Below are 18,942 nucleotides of genomic sequence, written 5' to 3' on the forward strand. Positions count from 1 at the left end.
ATACGAGGCCCGCAAGGCAGTGGGAAAGTCCAACCAAACGCCGGCACACCATGGCAAAGACCCAAACGGGTCACAAAGACTATCTTCCAGACCACAGAAATGATCTACATGAGACAGCCAAAACCCAGCGGGGCGCCAGGATGCCCAAGAAGCACACAGACAAACAACGCTTACCGCTCTCAGTAAAGTCCTGTCCAGGAAAACCGTTGTCCTTCGCAGCTTAAAGATGTTCAAGGCTACTGCACCTAGGGAAAGACAGAAATGAATGAATTAGTCACCTCATTCACAGAAGCCCCTCAAGAGAGCTCTGTCATTAAGAACTCTCTACAGCAGCCGTGAGCTGCCAGTCTTTGGAGCTATGGGAGGCTGTAGAGGTGTGGCACGACACTCGGATAGCAGCACCGGGACACACAGAATATATGAAGCTTGAACAATGCATGCATCCAAATTACAGCCCCAGATATCATGATTTACAGATCAGAGACAGGAAGGACATTCAAATTCTGGTGAAAACTCACAGCGGCTGCAGATTCCAAACCATTCTCAATTCCCAGCACTTCCAAAAGCAACAGATTCATAAGAACGTTATGCAGCACTGATACGCATAGCCATCAGAACAACCAGCTCTCAGTCATAACTGCAATGACAGACACATCTGTAAAAATCTAAACTTTCCCCCCATCAACAACAAGCACCATGCACTCTGCTTTGAACATACTCAGTCACCGGTAACTTACTTAGTACCAAACATCTTTAAGTCAATTTTCTCACTTTTTCTCCTACTCCATGGCATTCTAGGGCAGAAATACCAACCATCTCCACTCAAAGATGGCAGATTTCAGGCAGTATTCCCATCCAATTAACCGTGAGCAGACATATTTTTTTAACCCACCCCTGACCTTTCCACCTACACTAAGACTTATCAGCTAAATGTTAAACTAAACAACCTTGCTACCTGCCAATTCTCCTACGCTATTTTCCCCCTATCCTTCATTACCTCTCACAGACAATCTTTTGCTACAAGCACACACCAAGATTTCAACACAACAACCTATAACATCTCCAACAGCTAGAATCAGATGGATGTTTAATATTAACAACATACTGCCAAACACTCTGCAAAGTGTATTAAAAAAAGTAAACATAATTCCTGTCTCTTTTGTCAGAATTGTTTAACTACGAAACCTGTTTTTCAGGTCTCACAATAGAGTTCAATGGTGTACAACAGACCTCTGATCTGACTCACGCAATTCACAACCAAAAGGAAAATGTCAAAAGAAACATCCACCCATTACAAAAGAGCCAAGCACTACTGGCAGAAATACCTCCCACCCTGCAGTGTCAATCACACTGCTGTCGGGTTGTGCCAATCCAGTCTCAGTGAATGTACAGAAAGTCGGGGGATGTCGACATTGCAAGTACGGCTTCATCTAAACGTGCTGCATTCCCAACGTCCCATTCATACATTAGCCATTTTATTTGAAAATATTCCTAAAGAGCCAAAAACAACTGCACTACTGGACTTGGAACAGTACGTTCGGTTCCCAAAGCCAAGCTCTCTATCGTTATACAGGCTGGTGTCCTGTTGCTAACGAATCATTTAGCAAATCTAGAAACTGCGAATGCGGCTGCTTCCTTAGGAACGATATTTCTATGGATGCATGCGTATGTGCACGCTTGCACTCTCGCACAATCAACACGCAAGTCAGGTAATGATTAGATGAAAAATACGCTGTTGCTTTCAGCTCAATATGGCCAAAGGCATCAAGTAAAAAAAATAAAATAAAAGACAAGAGAAGCAGTTTTTTCGCTTTAGGGGCCAACACAGAAAAATGCCACCATGATCCACTTATTGCAAGTGTCCTCAGGGTATGTCACTCTAGACAGCAGGGCAGGGTCAATATTCCACCAGAAGCAAGACACGCTTCAACGCACAAAATATACAAATCAAGCCCAGAAGTAGTTGTATCATCTGCACAGCGGCGCCAATCGACGTCAGCTCAGGCGCCAAAGGCGCAAATACCCAAAGCGCCTGAAAGCAATTCCTCACAGGAGGACACGAATACACATGAACAAAAGGAAGCCACTGGCTCATTCTACTGCAGATACATCAGCATCTATGATTTTCACCCGTGAAAATGTTCGGTCTGAATAGATAAATGCTTGGCAGGAAAAACATGCAGAAAAAAAAATGCAGGAAAACAGTCAGATAAGGAGGTAGCAAATATAGAGAAACACCACATTAACCTATAGCATTACCTCCACTCATACTACTAATGAACATTGGTACAGTTCAGTTGAACTGACGAACAATGCAAGCAGCTCCGGCTCCAGGACTATTCATGGCAAAAACAAGGTTATGTGAAAGTATTTTATTAAAAAATAATAACCTGAGAAGGTAAAATCTTAACCCACAGAGAGTAATAAATAAATAATGTAAAAGTTATAAAACAACTTGTTTAGAATTGTATATTGCCTTTTGTTTAAAAAAAAAACAAAAAAAAAAAAAAAAAAAAAAAACGTAGAACTGCCTCTGATTTACCTTTAGCAAAAAGATCTTGCAACGTTCTGACCGGAAGAAACATTTGTTTAATAGAAATAAAAGAACAACAATACATTAAAATGTGTGCAAGAAAGAGATGGATTAGACATATGGGGCATTGCCTATAAGCTAAAGCATGTGCGTTAGCCTAGCAAACATTTGTACAAACCGTACGATGAATACAATTTGGTTCCATTGAATACCTTTGACTTTCCCCACATTGTACAGCTGATGCAATGTTTTGATCTGTCCCCTTTGTTGTCATGTGTCCCTGATATCCTGACATGACCCTTCATTACGTACCTGACTGCATGCTGTGTTTCATCTATGAGCAGTAACATGTGACCAGGAAAACCTCAAGTCACGAGGAAGTGCCCTTTTCACCCCTGTCGACACTTCTGTCACTTTAACTGTAGTTTTACCATGTGTATCACGTCTGTGTTTGAGTTGGCGTAACCTTGCACCTTCCTGGTACTAAACAGTCTGCACTGTGCGGCCCCTTTGCTTTCCATGCTCCGCACTCTTATTTAAACACTTTCCTCCCACCGATCCCCAAGACTTCTTGGATGCACATCAATGGACATATTCAATAACTTGCTGTCACCCATCACGTTTGTGGAAATCAAACTTCCCGGACTCATGCAACAGCTAAGAAATGCAGCCACGTATTACATGTGACAACATGGACACAATGACTCCATAAAATCAGCCTCTAAAAACAAAAAAAATCCATAAATGAGCTCAGGAAACAACGAATTCACGCAGCCTGTGACTTGAAGATCAGCTACTTTACAGATTTGTCAATTCATTAAAAGGTGGAGATAATACATACAAAGGACACCACATCCCTGCAAAGGTCCATTATTTTAAAGAGGAAGACATTGTTTCAGGCAAACATCAAGGCTTAGTTGCCAGCATTACTCTACAAACCTTCTGCTCCATTTGTTCCATTTGCCTGCCCCAGTACTGCCGTTTTCCTGCAGTACTAACAAAAGCAAACCCTGGAGCAGCTGACCATTCCATACAGCTGAGCTCAGCAGGTAGATGACTAAGTTTCGAAGGTACGTGGTAGGACAGTGTGGGTCCCACAATGCATTTCTAAGCAGGGGATCCCAGGCCCCAGCCACCACCCGCCCACCTGGCTGGGCCTGAGAGATCAGCAAAAACTACATGACCCATAACAACACAATACTGAGGACCCCTGCAAGACACACAGATGAGGACAGCCCGTAACCCCTTTATCTTAATCCAGAACCTCCGATCCTTAAAATAATTGCCATGCCAACTGCTGACTATTAAGGGTTATAAAAGTGCTTTAATTGAAGTATTATGAGAGACAACCACCAGTGTTACAAGACTTCATCCTGCTATTCACAAGCCAACACTCCAAGTCAAACCCCTGCACCGGGCTTCTCTCCCTGAAGAACATACATTCAGCTACCCTTGAGTGAGGCCTAGAAACCTCCCACAAACCCCTAGCTGCACCAAAAGGTCAAACATAGGCCATAAAAATCCAGGAAATACTTTCACCTTTCATTCAGTACATGCTGTCAGTGGAAGTGGGGAAATGGCAAGAGGCAGCAACGACAGATAGCAATGGGCTAAATACCAGAATCTGCAGCAGGCATCACCAGATCTGGGTAAATGGTGCTTGCAGGTTTCCAGGAAATGGTTGGATTACAGTGCAACCCCAAAAAACCACGGATTAAACAGCTGCGTGTGTAGCAATCCGGAGCGATACTCGACCACAGGAGTATCGCTGCTAACGGCTAGCTGCCTTTCCATGAAATCCCTCTGACCGGGTCACAGCCAGGCCAGACAGCGACATCACTGACTAGCTTGGCACACTGCTGTGTTCCTCTCCATTCTTGCCCGCCAAACGCTCTCCTGCAGGAACGCAAACACGGCCATTCTGAGCTGTCGCCAAAGCGAATACACAGCCTACAGAATCAAACGCATCAAGGCAGTTTACACAAAGTAAACTGGTTCAAGGTGATGTTTACGCTACCTGTTCTATGGGGCCCCAATGCCATTTCATGGCTGACCTGTTCCAGATTAGTCTACCAACTGTGTAAAAATTATCATATCTGCACTGATTTAAGCAAAGCTACTTTTCTCTGTGTGTTCATCTAGACCTTATGTCACTCCATTGGACAGAACCGCGATGCCAGACAGCCATAGGTTTCGAATATGAATTACATATAATAGTGAACTTGAACAATACAACTGAAAAAATCTGCAATGGAACAGAGTTCAGCTTAACACCTCACAATGTAAACGCTGTCTATAAGCATGATTTGCCATTCAGACAAAACGAAAAACTCCAGCCCATCATAAGAAAGTAGGTTTCCTCTCACATCATCTCAGAAAAAATACGCACTCCATTGCCACATGGAGGCGTCGTAGCTAAGGACACAGAACTTTCATCTGCTATAAGAGTCCTGCATTAGGGAAATGAATCAAATGAGCATGCTTAACTTTAACAATAATGTAATTTTAGACATCGAAGGAGAGCAATAATCATCCAGGTCTCCTAAAGCTGGATCTGCAGAACTGCAGGAAGGAGGACAAAAAGTTGGTAAGCTGGAGGGGTTTGCCAGCAAAGACAGATGCATGTTACAGTGTCTAGAAACAGGGTGAATTAAATCAATTGCTCTGATGAGGGGAACCTAACCGGGGAAGCCCCAATAACAATAATCTCCTTAGATTTAATGTAAATCCCAACCGTTCTCATTTTACAAGCACTTAACATACTTGAAGAATAATTAAAAATTCCATGATGCTTCTGACAAGCTGTCAAATATAACGTATTGCACTCACTAATTAAAAAGTTACCTTCGCAGGCAATATAATTCAGATGCAAATAAATTAAAACGACAGCAAAGGACAGTATCTAAACCCGAGAACTTTATTAAACCAATTAAGAGCGTTTTCTGACCTTAGGTAACCAATATATAAACGTTTAACGTTAAAGGATTACAGGGATTAAATTGTAAACGTAAATGTCCTCCAGGGTAGATTTTACATTAAAACATTTTTTAAACGGGAATAAACCTTCGATAGGAAAATGCCGATGCGCTCAGTCAAGTCTCATTAATGGACAGAATACCTACACTGCGGTCATACTTTGGGTTAAAAATAGCAAATACAACATGGTAAATGTGGATTTAAAGGACTAAATCCTGAGTTTTGGTTTTCCCAGGACCAGATCCATACACGATAACGTTAGAGACGAAGGAGCAGCCTCAGCGTCACTCCGCAGCCACAAGTTGCTCTTATACAATCTGTCAAGTGCCGAGACCGACCGCAGATAGCCAGACATGACCGGCCATCATTAGCAGTAGTTCGTCATTATGATTTATGATATTATTATTATTATTATTAATAATGATGATAACAATACATTTATAATAATTCAACCAACATTCAGGAAAAAATCCAATTGTGTTGCGCCAAGTACACATACACAATGGCATGTTATAAGATACATGATAGATGCTTGCAGCGAGCTCCGGTGATATTTTACGTCCAGCAGCCTGGAAGCCCCCCCCCCACAGCCGCACCATGGGGAGCGTCGCGGTAGCCGGTTCGCCTCGTTCGTCGGGGGAGTTTCTTACTGTGGGGCGGTCGGGGACTCGGGCCGTCAGGCGAGCGCCGCCGCAGAAACGCGAAGGCGTCGCCCGGACCGGCGACAAACCTTCGGCTTGAAAAAAAGTGTGCATACCGCCGCCCCCCCTTCCTCTTTCCAGGCGAGCGCAAATGTGGGTCACCGGGCCTACGTCCCCCCCCCAAGTGGAATAACATTTCCTTTATATATCCCTACAATACCGTGTCCTTGTAAAAATAAATGATATAAAGGGGCAACGTACTGTACGCCGGCTCTTCGTATTAAAAAGCGTCCGGTTCGCGGCGCCCGAAGCCCCCGCCTTACCTCCGCGGCTCCGCCGCTCTCGGGGCTTCTCCTTCGCCGTGTTTTGATGGCCGCGCTCGGGCTCCGTCGGAGTGAGAAAAACAGCGCGGCCTGCCTCCTGCGCGCTCGTGCGCAGTGGCGTCGGGCACGCGCCCTGCCCGGGGAAACACTACAGGGTGGCCGCGCTTGGTGCGCCCGGGGAGCGAGGCGGGTCCACGTCTGCTCCGTTTTACTGTATTTGACCTATACATGGGAAAACTGCGCACTTTCAATGAATTGGCATTTTTTAAAATACACATTAATTCACAAATTGAGTCCTGGATGTAAATGAATAATTTCTGACTAATATACGTATTTTCCTTATAGTTAACTTGCATATAATTAGTTATACATAACACAGAAAACTTTAAGGTGTTTAGAAAAAAATATGGCATACTGAAATATTCAGCTTATATTATGAATTGATGGTCATGGTGCTGTGAGTTTAAATTTCTACTGCATATTTTCATGTAAAAAATAGACGCAGTATTTGAGATTGATGCATGGGTTGCTCACTCACTTGGCACAGCGCCAATCAGGTCAACCGCACACGTCAACCGAGCATGATGGAAGAGTCCGCCAGAAAAGAGGAGGGACAAATGCAGTTTTACAGGCAGTTTGTCCAACCAGTTTGCGTGTTCTTGTGCGCGATCAAATTCTGCGCTGCTAATAACAATAGCGATTATATATAGCTCTATTTGGCATGCGATTTCTAGGCATGTGACTTACTGACACAGAAAGCTGTATTTTGGTATTTACAGAGGAAATGATTCGAGGATCAAGTGACATTTTATAACGATACAGAGTAGTAATAATGTTTTAATGTAGTTAACTATTTACGTAATTAATCGCAATTAAAAAGGATTTCAGTATGTCAACGAAACTTTCAATGATTCAAGTAGTAACTAGTTACAGGAATGCGTGTCAGGTGTTCACAATTAATATTAAATTTGCTATGATGAGTTAGTAAAACAAGCCGCGTACTAATTCCTGTTAGTTATGCGATACCGTTGTGCGTTAAACGCAAGTACATTGGGCGTCGTTTCTGGGAAAAAATGTTCCTTGCATTTGACTTTAAACGAGTATCAAATCCAAAACACGTAAAACCTCCAAGATATTTTAAGTGACGCATCCAGATAGCACACCCTACGCAACACACACGCGCACAAAAAGAAGTAGAGACCCACAGAAAAATCCCAAACCCGAAAATATTCCAAATCCAGTTATCGTCAGGGTGGAGCGCTGGGAGTTTTCTTGTTTCCGGGCTGAATACACGACTTAGAAATAAAGCTTTTGAGAATGTCATGTGAAAGACATTTGATAAAGGTTTTGAAATTTGATAGCTTTTTGTAAATTTATATCCAGTTTTTTAAGTTGTTATTAAAGTTTCGAATTTTACTGTCAGGGGCTGTTACCATCATGAGATTTCAGAATATTACCTGTTAACACAAGCCCAATTATCTTCTGTAACACACCTTGTTCTGCATTCCTCTGAACTTGCACGTTACCCGTATTTGACATCTGCCCCCTTTGACTTGGATTGCTTCAAGTTTCTTTTCAACACATGATTCATTAAAACGTGAAATTACAATTTCAGAATATGTTCATTGTATCCTCGGTAAACAAAGTTGTGTAGATTTTTAAGTTGACGTATTTTGCAGGCTGAGTAGCAGATTTTTCTCCTAGTTGTAAGTAGCTGTATACAAACTGTGAACATCTATCCCGTAGGCTCCTTTGCAGGATTTTACGCTTAATATATTGTATTGTGTAGTTACATATAGACTGATAAAACAGCTACATTCACATGACAGACCTTATCTCACGAACAACCTTACAGTAGATCACCCAAGTCAGTGAAATGAACTGACCCACATTTATAACGGGTATGTTTTAAGATTGCCAAATGGTGCCCTCTATTGGTCAACGTGGGATATTTTTTTCTTGAATTCTTATAAACGCTGTTTGGGATACACTCAAAGGCCACTTTATTAAGTACACCTGCTTGTTCGCAAATAGCAAATCATGTGGTTTTAACTGAATATATACAGCACACAGATAGGGCTGTGAAGTCCATTTACTGTTTGCCTAAGCATTACAATGTCTAAGGCACTCAATATAAGTGATTTTGGATATGGTTGTCACAAAGACTGGGAAGTAGATGTCAGTACAGGTTTATTGAGCAATACACAAGGTAGACTAAGACAGCTAAGTTAACAAAGAAGCCACGGCCGCCAGCAACGACAGCACTAACCACATCGTACTTGCTCAACTCGTGAGCCAGAACCTAAGCCCTTACAAATAAAGAGGAAAACACAGGCCCAACACGCGATGGCAGTCAGGGTGGGATGGTTGGTAACAGACACAATAGGGTAACACAATAGATAAGCCTGACAGTGGTATGATCACATATGTTCCTGCATATTGAAATGCTTGTTGAAATTGTAAGAATCATTACAAGTTAACACCAATGTTAGAAAAATCTCACACTTCTCTCGTGTCAATAACTTGTACTGCTCTGTGTTCCTGTTTCAGCTGCAGCTTAACTCGATTTGAAATTTAGCTTGATGTGGGTGCAGATGAAACCTCAGGTGAAGTTGTGGAGAAGCGCGTTGGTAATGAGGTGAGTAGTCAGCATGCTTCTCAGCCACTGTCAGCCACCCCAGAGCGGCGGTGGGTGAGGCAGCATTCAAGGTGCAGGCTCTGTGCAGGGGAGCTTTCAGGGGAGCCCCCCCCCCCCCCCGGAGGTCGTGGGCTGGAACTGCAAGGGTGGGTCCAGGAGGGTTAGTTACTGCTCCTTATCAAAGCATCTAAGTGTAACAAGGAAAAGGAGAGGAAGGAAATGGGAAAAGAACAATGTACACATTTCATGTTTCCAGGCTGCATTTGTATTTCTGTGGAGCAGAGATGACGGCCTTGTGACGGAGTTTTCCGGAAGGCCCACGTCTTGAGCGTGTGGAATCATTTGGCAGGAGCTTGGAGAAGCCAGAAGCGGTATGTAGGGACAGTTGGTAGTGATCGAGTGGGTGGAGGGCAAAAGCCTGAAGGATGACATTTGGGAGGAACCACTTATGGACGGGCTGCATCATAAATTACTGATGTGATAAAGGGGTGTGATGTCGATAAACTGCCACTCACTGATTGGTCTAATTTAACAGGCACCAATAAAGTATCCAATGGGAAACAAATTGAATCAGTCAGTCATTAGTCATGTAAGATTACCCTGCGGGTGCTGAAATCAATTTTTACCATCACTCATAAATATTCATACACTTAAATGAATGTTTAAAAAGCTGAATATTTTCTAAAGGATACACCCATAAGCAAAAACTTTCGACGCGTAGGCTAAATAACCAGCATCGGGCCTGCCTTCTTGGGGGGAAAACTTGGGAATTTTTCTGAGGTTTGGAGGGAGTGGGGGGCGGATATGGCCTAGATAGGAGGGGTTGTGCGTCACAGGGTCCCAGGAATTATGCATGGTGGGCCTGTTCAGTGTTGACTGGCTGAGCTCTGTACCGGTCATGTGGCTCCAGTTTGCCAAAATCCTGGGAGCCTCGTGAGTGTGAATGTGAGTGTGGGTGTGGGTGTGGGTGGGGGGGGGACTTAGAAATCGGCTTTTCCCAGCATGACCTGTTCCCGTGGTGCGTAACTAGGCCTAGAGTGAGGGTGTCACAGAGGCAGCGTGCATGTCCAGGTTGTCCTGATTACCGCTGCATCTTCACTGCATTTCTGCGCAGCCTGAGAGGGCAGTTTATAAAAAGCCAGCAGCAAATTGGGGCAGCGCTTTAATTGAAACCTGACCTCTTTTTTTTCTTTTCGTTATTTTTTTTTCCCAGATTGCAGTCTCCTCCTCTGCGCACTTCCACTGCACTCGGGTGCAGATCTAGACACCCCTCCGACTGCGTGCCGCTCCGTCGCCCCCAGGTCGCCGCTAGGGGGGACCGAGTCTCCCCGTCGCCATGAAGCGTTCCAGAGCCATCCGCGTCTTCCGCAAGCCCAGCTTCTCCAAGAAGAAGGACAAGGAACTGAAGGTGAAGGAGAAGATCAGGGAGGACAAGGATTCTCAGGAGCCGCCGGCCACCGACGTGGTCAAGCAGTGGAAGGAGAAGAAGAAGCAGAAGAAGAAGCCCGGTGCCCAGCAGGAGGCGCCATCCGTGGCGACTCCCACACCGGGGCCCGTCTTCGGAGTGCCGCTGGCCGAGGCGGTCAGAAGGACAGTGCTCTGCGACGGCATCCAGCTGCCGGCCATCTTCAGAGAATGTGTGGACCATATTGAGAACCACGGCATGTGCGAAGGCATCTACCGCATCTCAGGTGAGCCCTACAGCAAAGGCACGAGTGTCAGAGAGGCTTGGATACCCTAGCGGATTCAGGGGCCACCAGAGAGGCATGGATACCCTAGCGGATTAAGGGGCCCCAGCACTTTATTAGGGCCCCTGAATATGAAAAAAAAAAAGGCATATACTCCAGTTTCTGCAGCCCAGAATTTCTAGCTACGCACCTGGGCAAAGGTGATACCCGTTCCAGCCTGATTCATCTATATTCCTTTAGGGTTATGTGGAACAGGGTAATGGGGGGGGGGCTGGGAAGTCGAGGCAGTGAGGCAGGGGGTGCTTTGGATGGGATGCTGGTCCATTGCATGGCAATGTCTATAATTAGAATTGCCAGTTCAGCTAACAGTATGTTGTTTCTGGATCGTGGAAGGAAATTCAAGCACACACAGGGAGATGCAAAACCTGCATGGGCAGCCAAGGCAGGAATCGAATTCACGTCCCTGACTGGACGAGGCTCCTGTACTAGACTCATGAAATGTATGTTTCATAACGAGCATCAAGATCCCCTGGGGCGATTAGTCTGATTACTCTATGGTGTTGAGGACAATTTATAAGAAATGACACTTTGGTTTCTGAGGTCTGATGCATGATGTAGTAGCTCTCCTTTCCCCCCCCCCCCCCCCCCCCCCCCCGCCATTCAAATGCACTCTTAGGGGTGAAGTCAAAGGTCGAAGAGCTGAAGGCCGCATATGACCGGGGAGCACCCCCCCGCCTGGGGGAGCAGGACCCCCACACGGTGGCCAGCCTTCTGAAGCAGTATCTCCGGGAGCTTCCAGAGCATCTACTGGGACAGGACGTGGCCCCGTGCTTCGAGGAGGCGTGTGACCACAGCACCCAGGTCGAGACAGTGCACGAGTTCCGGAGGCTTCTGGACCTGGTGGCGCCACCTAGCCACCTGCTGCTGGCCTGGCTCTTCACCCACATGGAGCATATAATCCGCAGGGAGGCGGACACCAAAATGAACATCCAGAATATCTCCATCGTCCTCAACCCCACGGTGAAGGTCAGGTATAGAGGGAGGGGTGGATATATAGCCAGTGTGGGACACAGGGTGGCAAGAATATTTTTTAATAATAAAAAAAAAACAGCTCTTATTAAATTAAATCCTGATGAGAATTTGATTATTGACTCACAGTGTCACAGAGGACTCAATGCCATTTCAGCGTCTGGAACCTTAGCTTGAAGTCTGGCATTTTACAGGCAGTTTGGTTAATTTATGTTTTTATGTGCATTCTTTCTCATCGTTGCTGTTTATTCGTTATACGGTTGGTTCTTCAATAAACAGGCCTTCTTGGTTTTAATTAATACTATTGGGCAATAAACTAAAAAGCACTGAAGCATATTCTGTTAAGGCAGCGTGCCTTTTATTTTGAGAAAGACATTTCATACTAAAGGTGCCTCACCTTTACCAGGCTTAAATGTATATAATGTTGTACTCCTTAATTAAAACAGTTAATTCAGAAAAGGAAATTACATTGCTATCAGGTTCATTGGTAGCTAGTGACTAATACAATTTAGGAGCTAACAATATACCTTATAGCTTTAAAATGGTGATTTTTTTCTGAAGATAGAAATATGTCTTTAAATGACAAAATGGTGGCAATGAGTTGTTTCATAATTTACCCTCAAAAATATTAGAGGTTCTACCTCCTGTACCTCTATGAATCTGCTGCCTCTGATAGGCTACTTGCTATTATTTAGGCATAGAGAGTATTGGCATTATAAAGTATCAAACACAACATTTTGAAAATGTGTATGACTTTAAGAAAAAGGTGTGAGCGCTGTCTGAGGTTCAGGACTGAGCAGAGCAGCGCCTCCTCCATTGATGGTCCATGTGCCCCCATCCCCACAGATCGGGAACCGCGTCCTCTACGTCTTCCTCACTCACGTGCCGGAGCTCTTCGGTTCTGTGTCCCTGAAGCCTGCCGTTCGCCCCTTGAGGTGGCCCAACGTGGCGTCCGTGCCCAGCCTACCCGACACGGCGGACAGCATCGAGGAGGAGATCCGAAGACAGGTCTGCCTAGAGCAAATCTGGCCCTCGATTCCAAATCCAGGCTTTGTTTTCAGTTCTCCTGGATAGTTAGTTTAGTAATTAATAATTACAGATTCTGATTGGGCACTGAGGCTTCGTACCTGGCCCACAGGTAAAGGAAGGCTGGGAAATTTTGAGGACAGTGACTGTGATTGAGCCCTGATCTAGAAGGTTCTATGATCCATGGGAGGGGGGTAGGGGTGTAAGACTGTTCAAGGCAGTGTTTCTCAACCCAGTCTTCGGGGAACCCCAAACAATCCCCATTTTTGCTCCCTCCCTGCTCCCAGCCAATCAAGAACACCAAATATCTGGTGCAAGTGAGTTGGACGCTGGGAGGGAGCAAAAATGTGGACTGTCTGGGGGTGTAAGGCACAGTTAATGTTGTTAAACGACCCTCACGCTCCAGTAAATGTCTGTGTCTTCTCATGGAACAGGAATTCCTGCTGAACAGCCTGCACCAAGATCTTCGGGTCGGGGAGAAGGACCCATCCAAAGAGGAGCGGCTGTGGGAGGTGCAGCGCATCCTGACGGCACTGAAGCGTAAGCTGCGGGAGGCCGAGAAGCAGGCAAGTTCTGCTGGACGACCTATCCACTGTAGGGCTGTAAGGGTAACGGACCAATCAACTTCATCTGACCGTTACACAAGACAACAGGTTACCATTTCCCTCCGGTTTCTCCCACAGTCTAAAAAATGTGCTGAGGTTAGTTGGAGTCGCCAAACTGCCTGTAGGTGTCTGAATGTTCCCTGCAATGGGTTGGCGCCCCAATCTGGGTTGTTCTCTACCTTGTGCCTTGGGATAGGCTTCAGATCCCTGCCACCCTGATTAGGGTAAGCCATTACAGAAAATAGATGGATATTAACTCCAGTTACCAGTCCTGATACTATTTAATGAGCTACACACCCTACTTCAAACAAGCATTAAGTAGAGATCTGAATAGATGACCAAAAACAATCACTTGATTTAGGAGTTGATTTCCTCCACATTGTTTCCTGGTTTATTTGGGTATATAAGTTTTGCGTTTGTTTAAGAGCTCCACCTGCCAGCATTGATATTCTTGATTATTATTGATATTGGAGTTTTACTGTCGGCCCTGTACACCACCACAGTTTTGGATCTTCTTGTTACCAGATGTTATAGTGTAGTGTAGAAGGATCTGAGCTAATAACCGATTACCTTCTCCGGAAATCCAGGAGCGTGAGGACGAGGATGTCAAGGAGCTCAGCGGTCAGCCCTCAGAAGACTTGTCCAAGGAGGAGACATTGGAGGACGAGGTGATCAACACCCTCTTGGCCCAGGTATGGAAATACCAGCCCTGGTGGTTATTTGTGATGCTCACTTTGTTTTATAATCCCCTGCCCACGTTTTGCCACATTGGGGTAGATGGTTTACAACGGATGGACCCGTAGACCAAAGAATACAGCCCATTCAGTTCTGTAGCATGGTAGTTAGATCTTATAAAGAAACTAAGGCCTTGTCCACATGCACATGAATATTCTTAAAAAACTGTGTTTTTCCTCCTCAGTTATTAAAAAAAAAAAAACATCCACCCACATGAAAACGCTAAAATGCAGTCAAGGGCATACCAAAGCCACAGGCGGAGATATAACTTTAACTGAGAAGCCATGTTGGTCAATCAGAAGGCTTATTACCAGTTCCGCTAGACCAGGGGTCACCAACATGGTGCCCATGGGCACCAAGATGCCCCCAAGGACCACACGAGTCACCCGCGGACCTGTTCTTAAAAATAGCACAACTCACCAGTGAGCAGCATCTAAAATTTAATTTTATCCTGTTACTATTCTTCTTTAATTACATGTGCATTTATGTAGATTTGAAAATGACAATATCTAAAAAAAAAAAGCATTTAAAACATGTTTATTATACATGAAGTTTAGATAAGTTTAGGAGGGCGTTTCAAACTGGTAGCCCTTCGTATGGCTTAGTACCAGCGAAGTAGCTCTCAGTTTCAAAAAGGTTTTGACCCCTGTGCTAGACCATTAAATGAATAATGTAGATCGCGATCGGCGCGTACTCTGACGTCCAACAAAATCGACAATGGCGCACAATCTGACGTTGCAAGCCAAAAAAGTCCGTTTTCCCTGTCTACACGTCAACACTGAAAACGGAGTTTCCGAAAATCCACACCCTGGACGGGATTTTATAAAAGCTCCGTGTTCAGCGACGTAAAACACAGTTTGCGTGTGGGGGCGAAAGGCCAAATGCTACGTTTTTAAAAATACCCGTGTACGTGCGGACAAGGCCTAAGATTGCATGCTCGTAAGATGTGGCCTCGCGGTTTGTCCGGAAGAAACTTCCTTTGCACTTTAACATAGGCGCTTGCGCCCCCTGCAGGAGAACGAGATCCTGACCGAGCAGGAGGAGCTGCTGGCGCTGGAGCAGGGCCTCCGCAGGCAGATCGCCACGGAGAAGGAGGAGATCGAACGGCTACGGGCTGAGATTGCAGACCTGCAGAGGTGTGGGGCACACTTACACAGGGGTAATCGCCCCCTGGGTTTGCTAATGGACTACACGTCTGTGCTGTTGGGATGTGGCTCAGCAGATTAAAATGCTGTACCTGGGATCAAAAGGCTGCCAGTTTGAATCCCAGGGTCAGCAAAATGATGTCATTTTGTAAGGCCCTTAACCCCGAGTTGCTACAGGGACAGCCTGATGCTGCTTTCTCGAAAGGAAAAAAAAACACGTGCCAATTTAGATAGTTCTTATTTGAGCCAGATCCTGTTCCAGAAAATGCCATATTTGCAATATATGCATTACAGTATTTAGTTCAACCAATCCAGCATTTATCTGAAGGTGAAATCGAGTGCACGCAAGCTTGTGAAGACCAAGGCATTTCACCTTTGTTCTTACAGAAAATCTCCATCCACATTAAGACGCAAAAACATGCTGTCGAGAGCATGCCACACCAACGGCGCAGTCTCCACATGTAAACGAGAGATACTGTTGTGGTTTTTTCTTCAATATCTCGTCACTCAAGCATCATCATTCCCTCAACCATTCACCATCGTTGTTTTCTCCCTTGATTCACAACCCTAGATGATATGTTTGACAATCATCTCTTTTATTGTTCGGTGCCTCGGCCGAACATCAACTTTTGGTGAACTCAGGCGAATCCCTTCCTTCTGTAGCAAACCTTGGCAGCTTCTGCTTGTTGCACATTGTTTGACTAGAGGGTCAATAATATATTTGTCCTTCAACATACTGATAAGCTGCAGCACTAATAAAGTACATATTCATACATCAAAAGCTAACAAAATAGCTAACAGATACAGAAACTTCTAAGCTAACACAAGGTGGTAATTCATACTTGTTTTACCTCACATTGTGCACAGCAGTAATTGGTCTGCATTCTCTAAAGATTACAAGGTCACTCTATACACAGCTTTCATCAGCTTCTTAAAAGAGTCCTAATGATTACATTCTCTATGCGTTAGTGCTAAATAATATTCCGTAATACGTGTAACGGCTTGGACTCTGACGTTACAAGGCAAAAGCCCCCACGTCTCAAACCGCGCACTTCATTCCGCAATCGAACAGAGATAGATTTAAAAAGCTATGTGCTCTTCTGAGGATTAAAAATGCTGGGTTATCTACATTTTTCTTTTCCTGTGGAAGATGATGGCACTGAATTCAAAATGTGCACACATCTGGTAATAGTCATAATACTTAGAATCATTTGAGAAATATGTTTTTTTTTTAAAAAAAAAAAACATTGCACACTCGAACTTAGATGCAGATTTTATTAGACCAACGTTTTGGTGTCTTTTCGGCCTTTGTCTGGGTCAGTAATGTCAAAGAATTCAAGTGTCCAACAATATTATTTTTATGTATATATTATGTATAGAAACTTTTTTTTTCTGTCAGCAATTCAGATGTGCTTTTACATCTATATAGATATCAATTGCATTTTAACATAAAAGGTATATTTAATACAGGTTGATAGTTTATATGAGTAGCTTGTGTGAAGCCCTCATCTGTCAGGAGTAATTATTCACCCTACTGTTGTTCCCTTTTGTGCATAGATTAGCAACATTCTTTATGGTTATGAAAGACCATGTTCTTGGAAAGCTGAGGTCGTATGGCCAGCTTTGTTCGTAGTGCCTCATATTTATTATATTTGATCTGGTAATTTGTAATTACAAATTAAGCATTGATTTTAGATAAGAGCAACTACTGTAACGGAGTAATATTTTTCTTTAGGCCTCATTTACCTGTATCAGCTATTGATACCTCATTTAAACATGGCATAAATACCGATAGAACCTATTAACGGAAGATTGTTGACCTGCATAAACGCTGTTCACCTAAACTGCAGAATTTCACCATCCATGTAGCTGCTAAACATCCTGACTGATGGCCTTACCCCCCTCCCCCCCAAAAGCCGACAGCCTGGGCGCTGCGAGACAGAGGAATGCTCCTCCGACAGCGACAGTGAAAGCGAGGATGAGGAGGAGCTCAGGGACATCCTGGAGGACTTGCAGAGGCAGAACGAGGAACTGGAGGTGAAGGCAGATTCCCATATTGGGGGCAGCGTGTGGGTTAGTGGGCTAAGTCTGTGTTCCTGTAATCAGATGGTCGCTGGTTCAAATCTACAGGTCCTTGAGGAAGACCCTTAACCCCCAGCTCCCTGGGCGCCGCTACGGGTGACTGCCCTTCATGGACAACTTACTCTACAAAAAAGATCAAATTGAGGGATCAATGAAGTATTGATACATCAACTTTGGGCCTATCGCAAAGGGCTGGTGTGTATGCAGGTTTTTCAGATATCCTTCAGGTCAGCTGTTCAAACCCAGGGATGACATTTCAACCAATCAGTAATCTAATTAGGGAGCTACAGAGAAAACCTGCACACACCCCAGATCTTTCTGCATAAAATTGTCCACCCCCAGCCTATTGAGTAACGTCTCATCATACATATATCCCATAAGGGCCTTTAGAACAATGTTTCAGGAGACCAAGGGCATAGTTTTGGTTTCAGCCCCAACCCCCCACCCCCCTAAACACACATGGTACTCCCATAATATCAGTAAGGACGTCTCAATCAATGCCCTCACGAGAGACTTAAAATATGCTCACTAACATCTGTATGTTATCATGAGTGCAGCATGCGGCAGTGTTATTGGTTTGTTGCGATTGTTTGGCAAAACAATCCAATAACTACCACCATAGAGATTTAGGTGTATGATGTTACATCTTTTGTCAAAGTATATTTGACTTTTCCCCTATAATGATGGAGACACGTCCAGATTGACTTGCGTCCATAGTTTTGGTACATAACCTAGATGTAAGTCTAGGAATAACAGTATCACAGAACTATATGTTGTTTTGTTTCTAGCTCTTATGCTACTTCAGTAAAATATGTTCCCAAATACTGCGAAACGATGGTAATAGGTCAGGAACAGCTACCGACGCATATAACACGAACACGTCTCCCTCATTACGGCAGGTGAAGAACACCCACCTGACGCAGGGCATCTATAAGGAGCAGGAGGCCATCATCGAGCTGCGTGTCCAGCTGCGCCTCCTGCGCAGTGAGCAGCAGGGGCGGGAGAGGCAGCCAGGACCCCCGCCCCCGACCCTCCCCCACCGGCCAGAAACAGACAGGCCACCGCGGAGCCCAGCAACTAGAGCCACCAGAACCTGTGGACCACGTTCCCCATCGCTATAAACAACCACTGTCATCATGGCTACCACACCACAGGGGTGGGGCCTACACTCCAAGGATGTCCTCAACCTATTATCGTCATGTCAAGAGCTGGTACCATAGCTCCTAAGCCAGAGATGAGTCTTTGGTATCTGCCGGTTCATTAAATATAGCTTCACAACAAAATGCATGTTAATTTTCCTCTTCACGAGGTTTCAACAAGTTACTTCAACACCAGTGGGGTCTCTGGCTGCTGCTCTCTTTATTGTTCCAGTAAGGTCTAAATGGTGCATACACCACCAGCAGGGGGCACCCTTCGACATACAAACCAGGACAGATTGTTGCACATTTCACACACTGCGTGCAGACCAAGGGCAAAGGCTGGTGCTCCGTTTCAGCTATAAACAAACAGAAACCACCACCC

General features: G+C 44.7%; 2 protein-coding genes across 3 annotated transcripts in view; one reads left to right on the forward strand and one right to left on the reverse strand.

The window, feature by feature from the left end:
- Positions 1-6,624, reverse strand: part of clocka (clock circadian regulator a) — a 33,127-nt gene extending 26,503 nt beyond the window's left edge. The window contains exons 1-2 of one of the 2 annotated variants that reach the window (XM_049023018.1): positions 6,474-6,624; positions 175-245 (exon numbers count right to left, since the gene is read on the reverse strand). The gene's annotated coding sequence lies outside the window, so the exon portion shown is untranslated. Of the gene's footprint in view, positions 1-174; positions 246-6,411 lie in introns of both variants that reach the window. The other variant, XM_049023027.1, reaches the window with a different exon arrangement.
- Positions 6,625-10,044: 3,420 nt separating this feature from the next.
- On the forward strand, positions 10,045-18,865 carry LOC125747627 (ralA-binding protein 1-like). The gene is made up of 9 exons (XM_049023040.1): positions 10,045-10,056; positions 10,325-10,802; positions 11,476-11,825; positions 12,675-12,836; positions 13,289-13,420; positions 14,047-14,151; positions 15,209-15,330; positions 17,256-17,376; positions 18,321-18,865. Exons 2-9 carry the CDS (start codon positions 10,448-10,450, stop codon positions 18,540-18,542), a joined length of 1,569 nt encoding a protein of 522 aa, XP_048878997.1. The 5' UTR covers positions 10,045-10,056; positions 10,325-10,447; the 3' UTR covers positions 18,543-18,865.
- Positions 18,866-18,942: the final 77 nt, after the last annotated feature.

The sequence above is a fragment of the Brienomyrus brachyistius genome, chromosome 1 (genome assembly GCF_023856365.1).
Source record: "Brienomyrus brachyistius isolate T26 chromosome 1, BBRACH_0.4, whole genome shotgun sequence".
NCBI classification, from domain to species: domain Eukaryota; kingdom Metazoa; phylum Chordata; class Actinopteri; order Osteoglossiformes; family Mormyridae; genus Brienomyrus; species Brienomyrus brachyistius.

What these genes read in the sequence shown, in the direction of transcription:
- LOC125747627 (XM_049023040.1), top strand. Translation starts at nt 10,448, where the DNA reads ATGAAGCGTTCCAGAGCCATCCGCGTCTTCCGCAAGCCCAGCTTCTCC. An exon ending in TGCGGGAGGCCGAGAAGCAG is followed by an intron (nt 13,421 to 14,046) that starts GCAAGTTCTGCT and finishes CCGGAAATCCAG; the next exon opens with GAGCGTGAGGACGAGGATGT. An exon ending in TCAACACCCTCTTGGCCCAG is followed by an intron (nt 14,152 to 15,208) that starts GTATGGAAATAC and finishes CGCCCCCTGCAG; the next exon opens with GAGAACGAGATCCTGACCGA.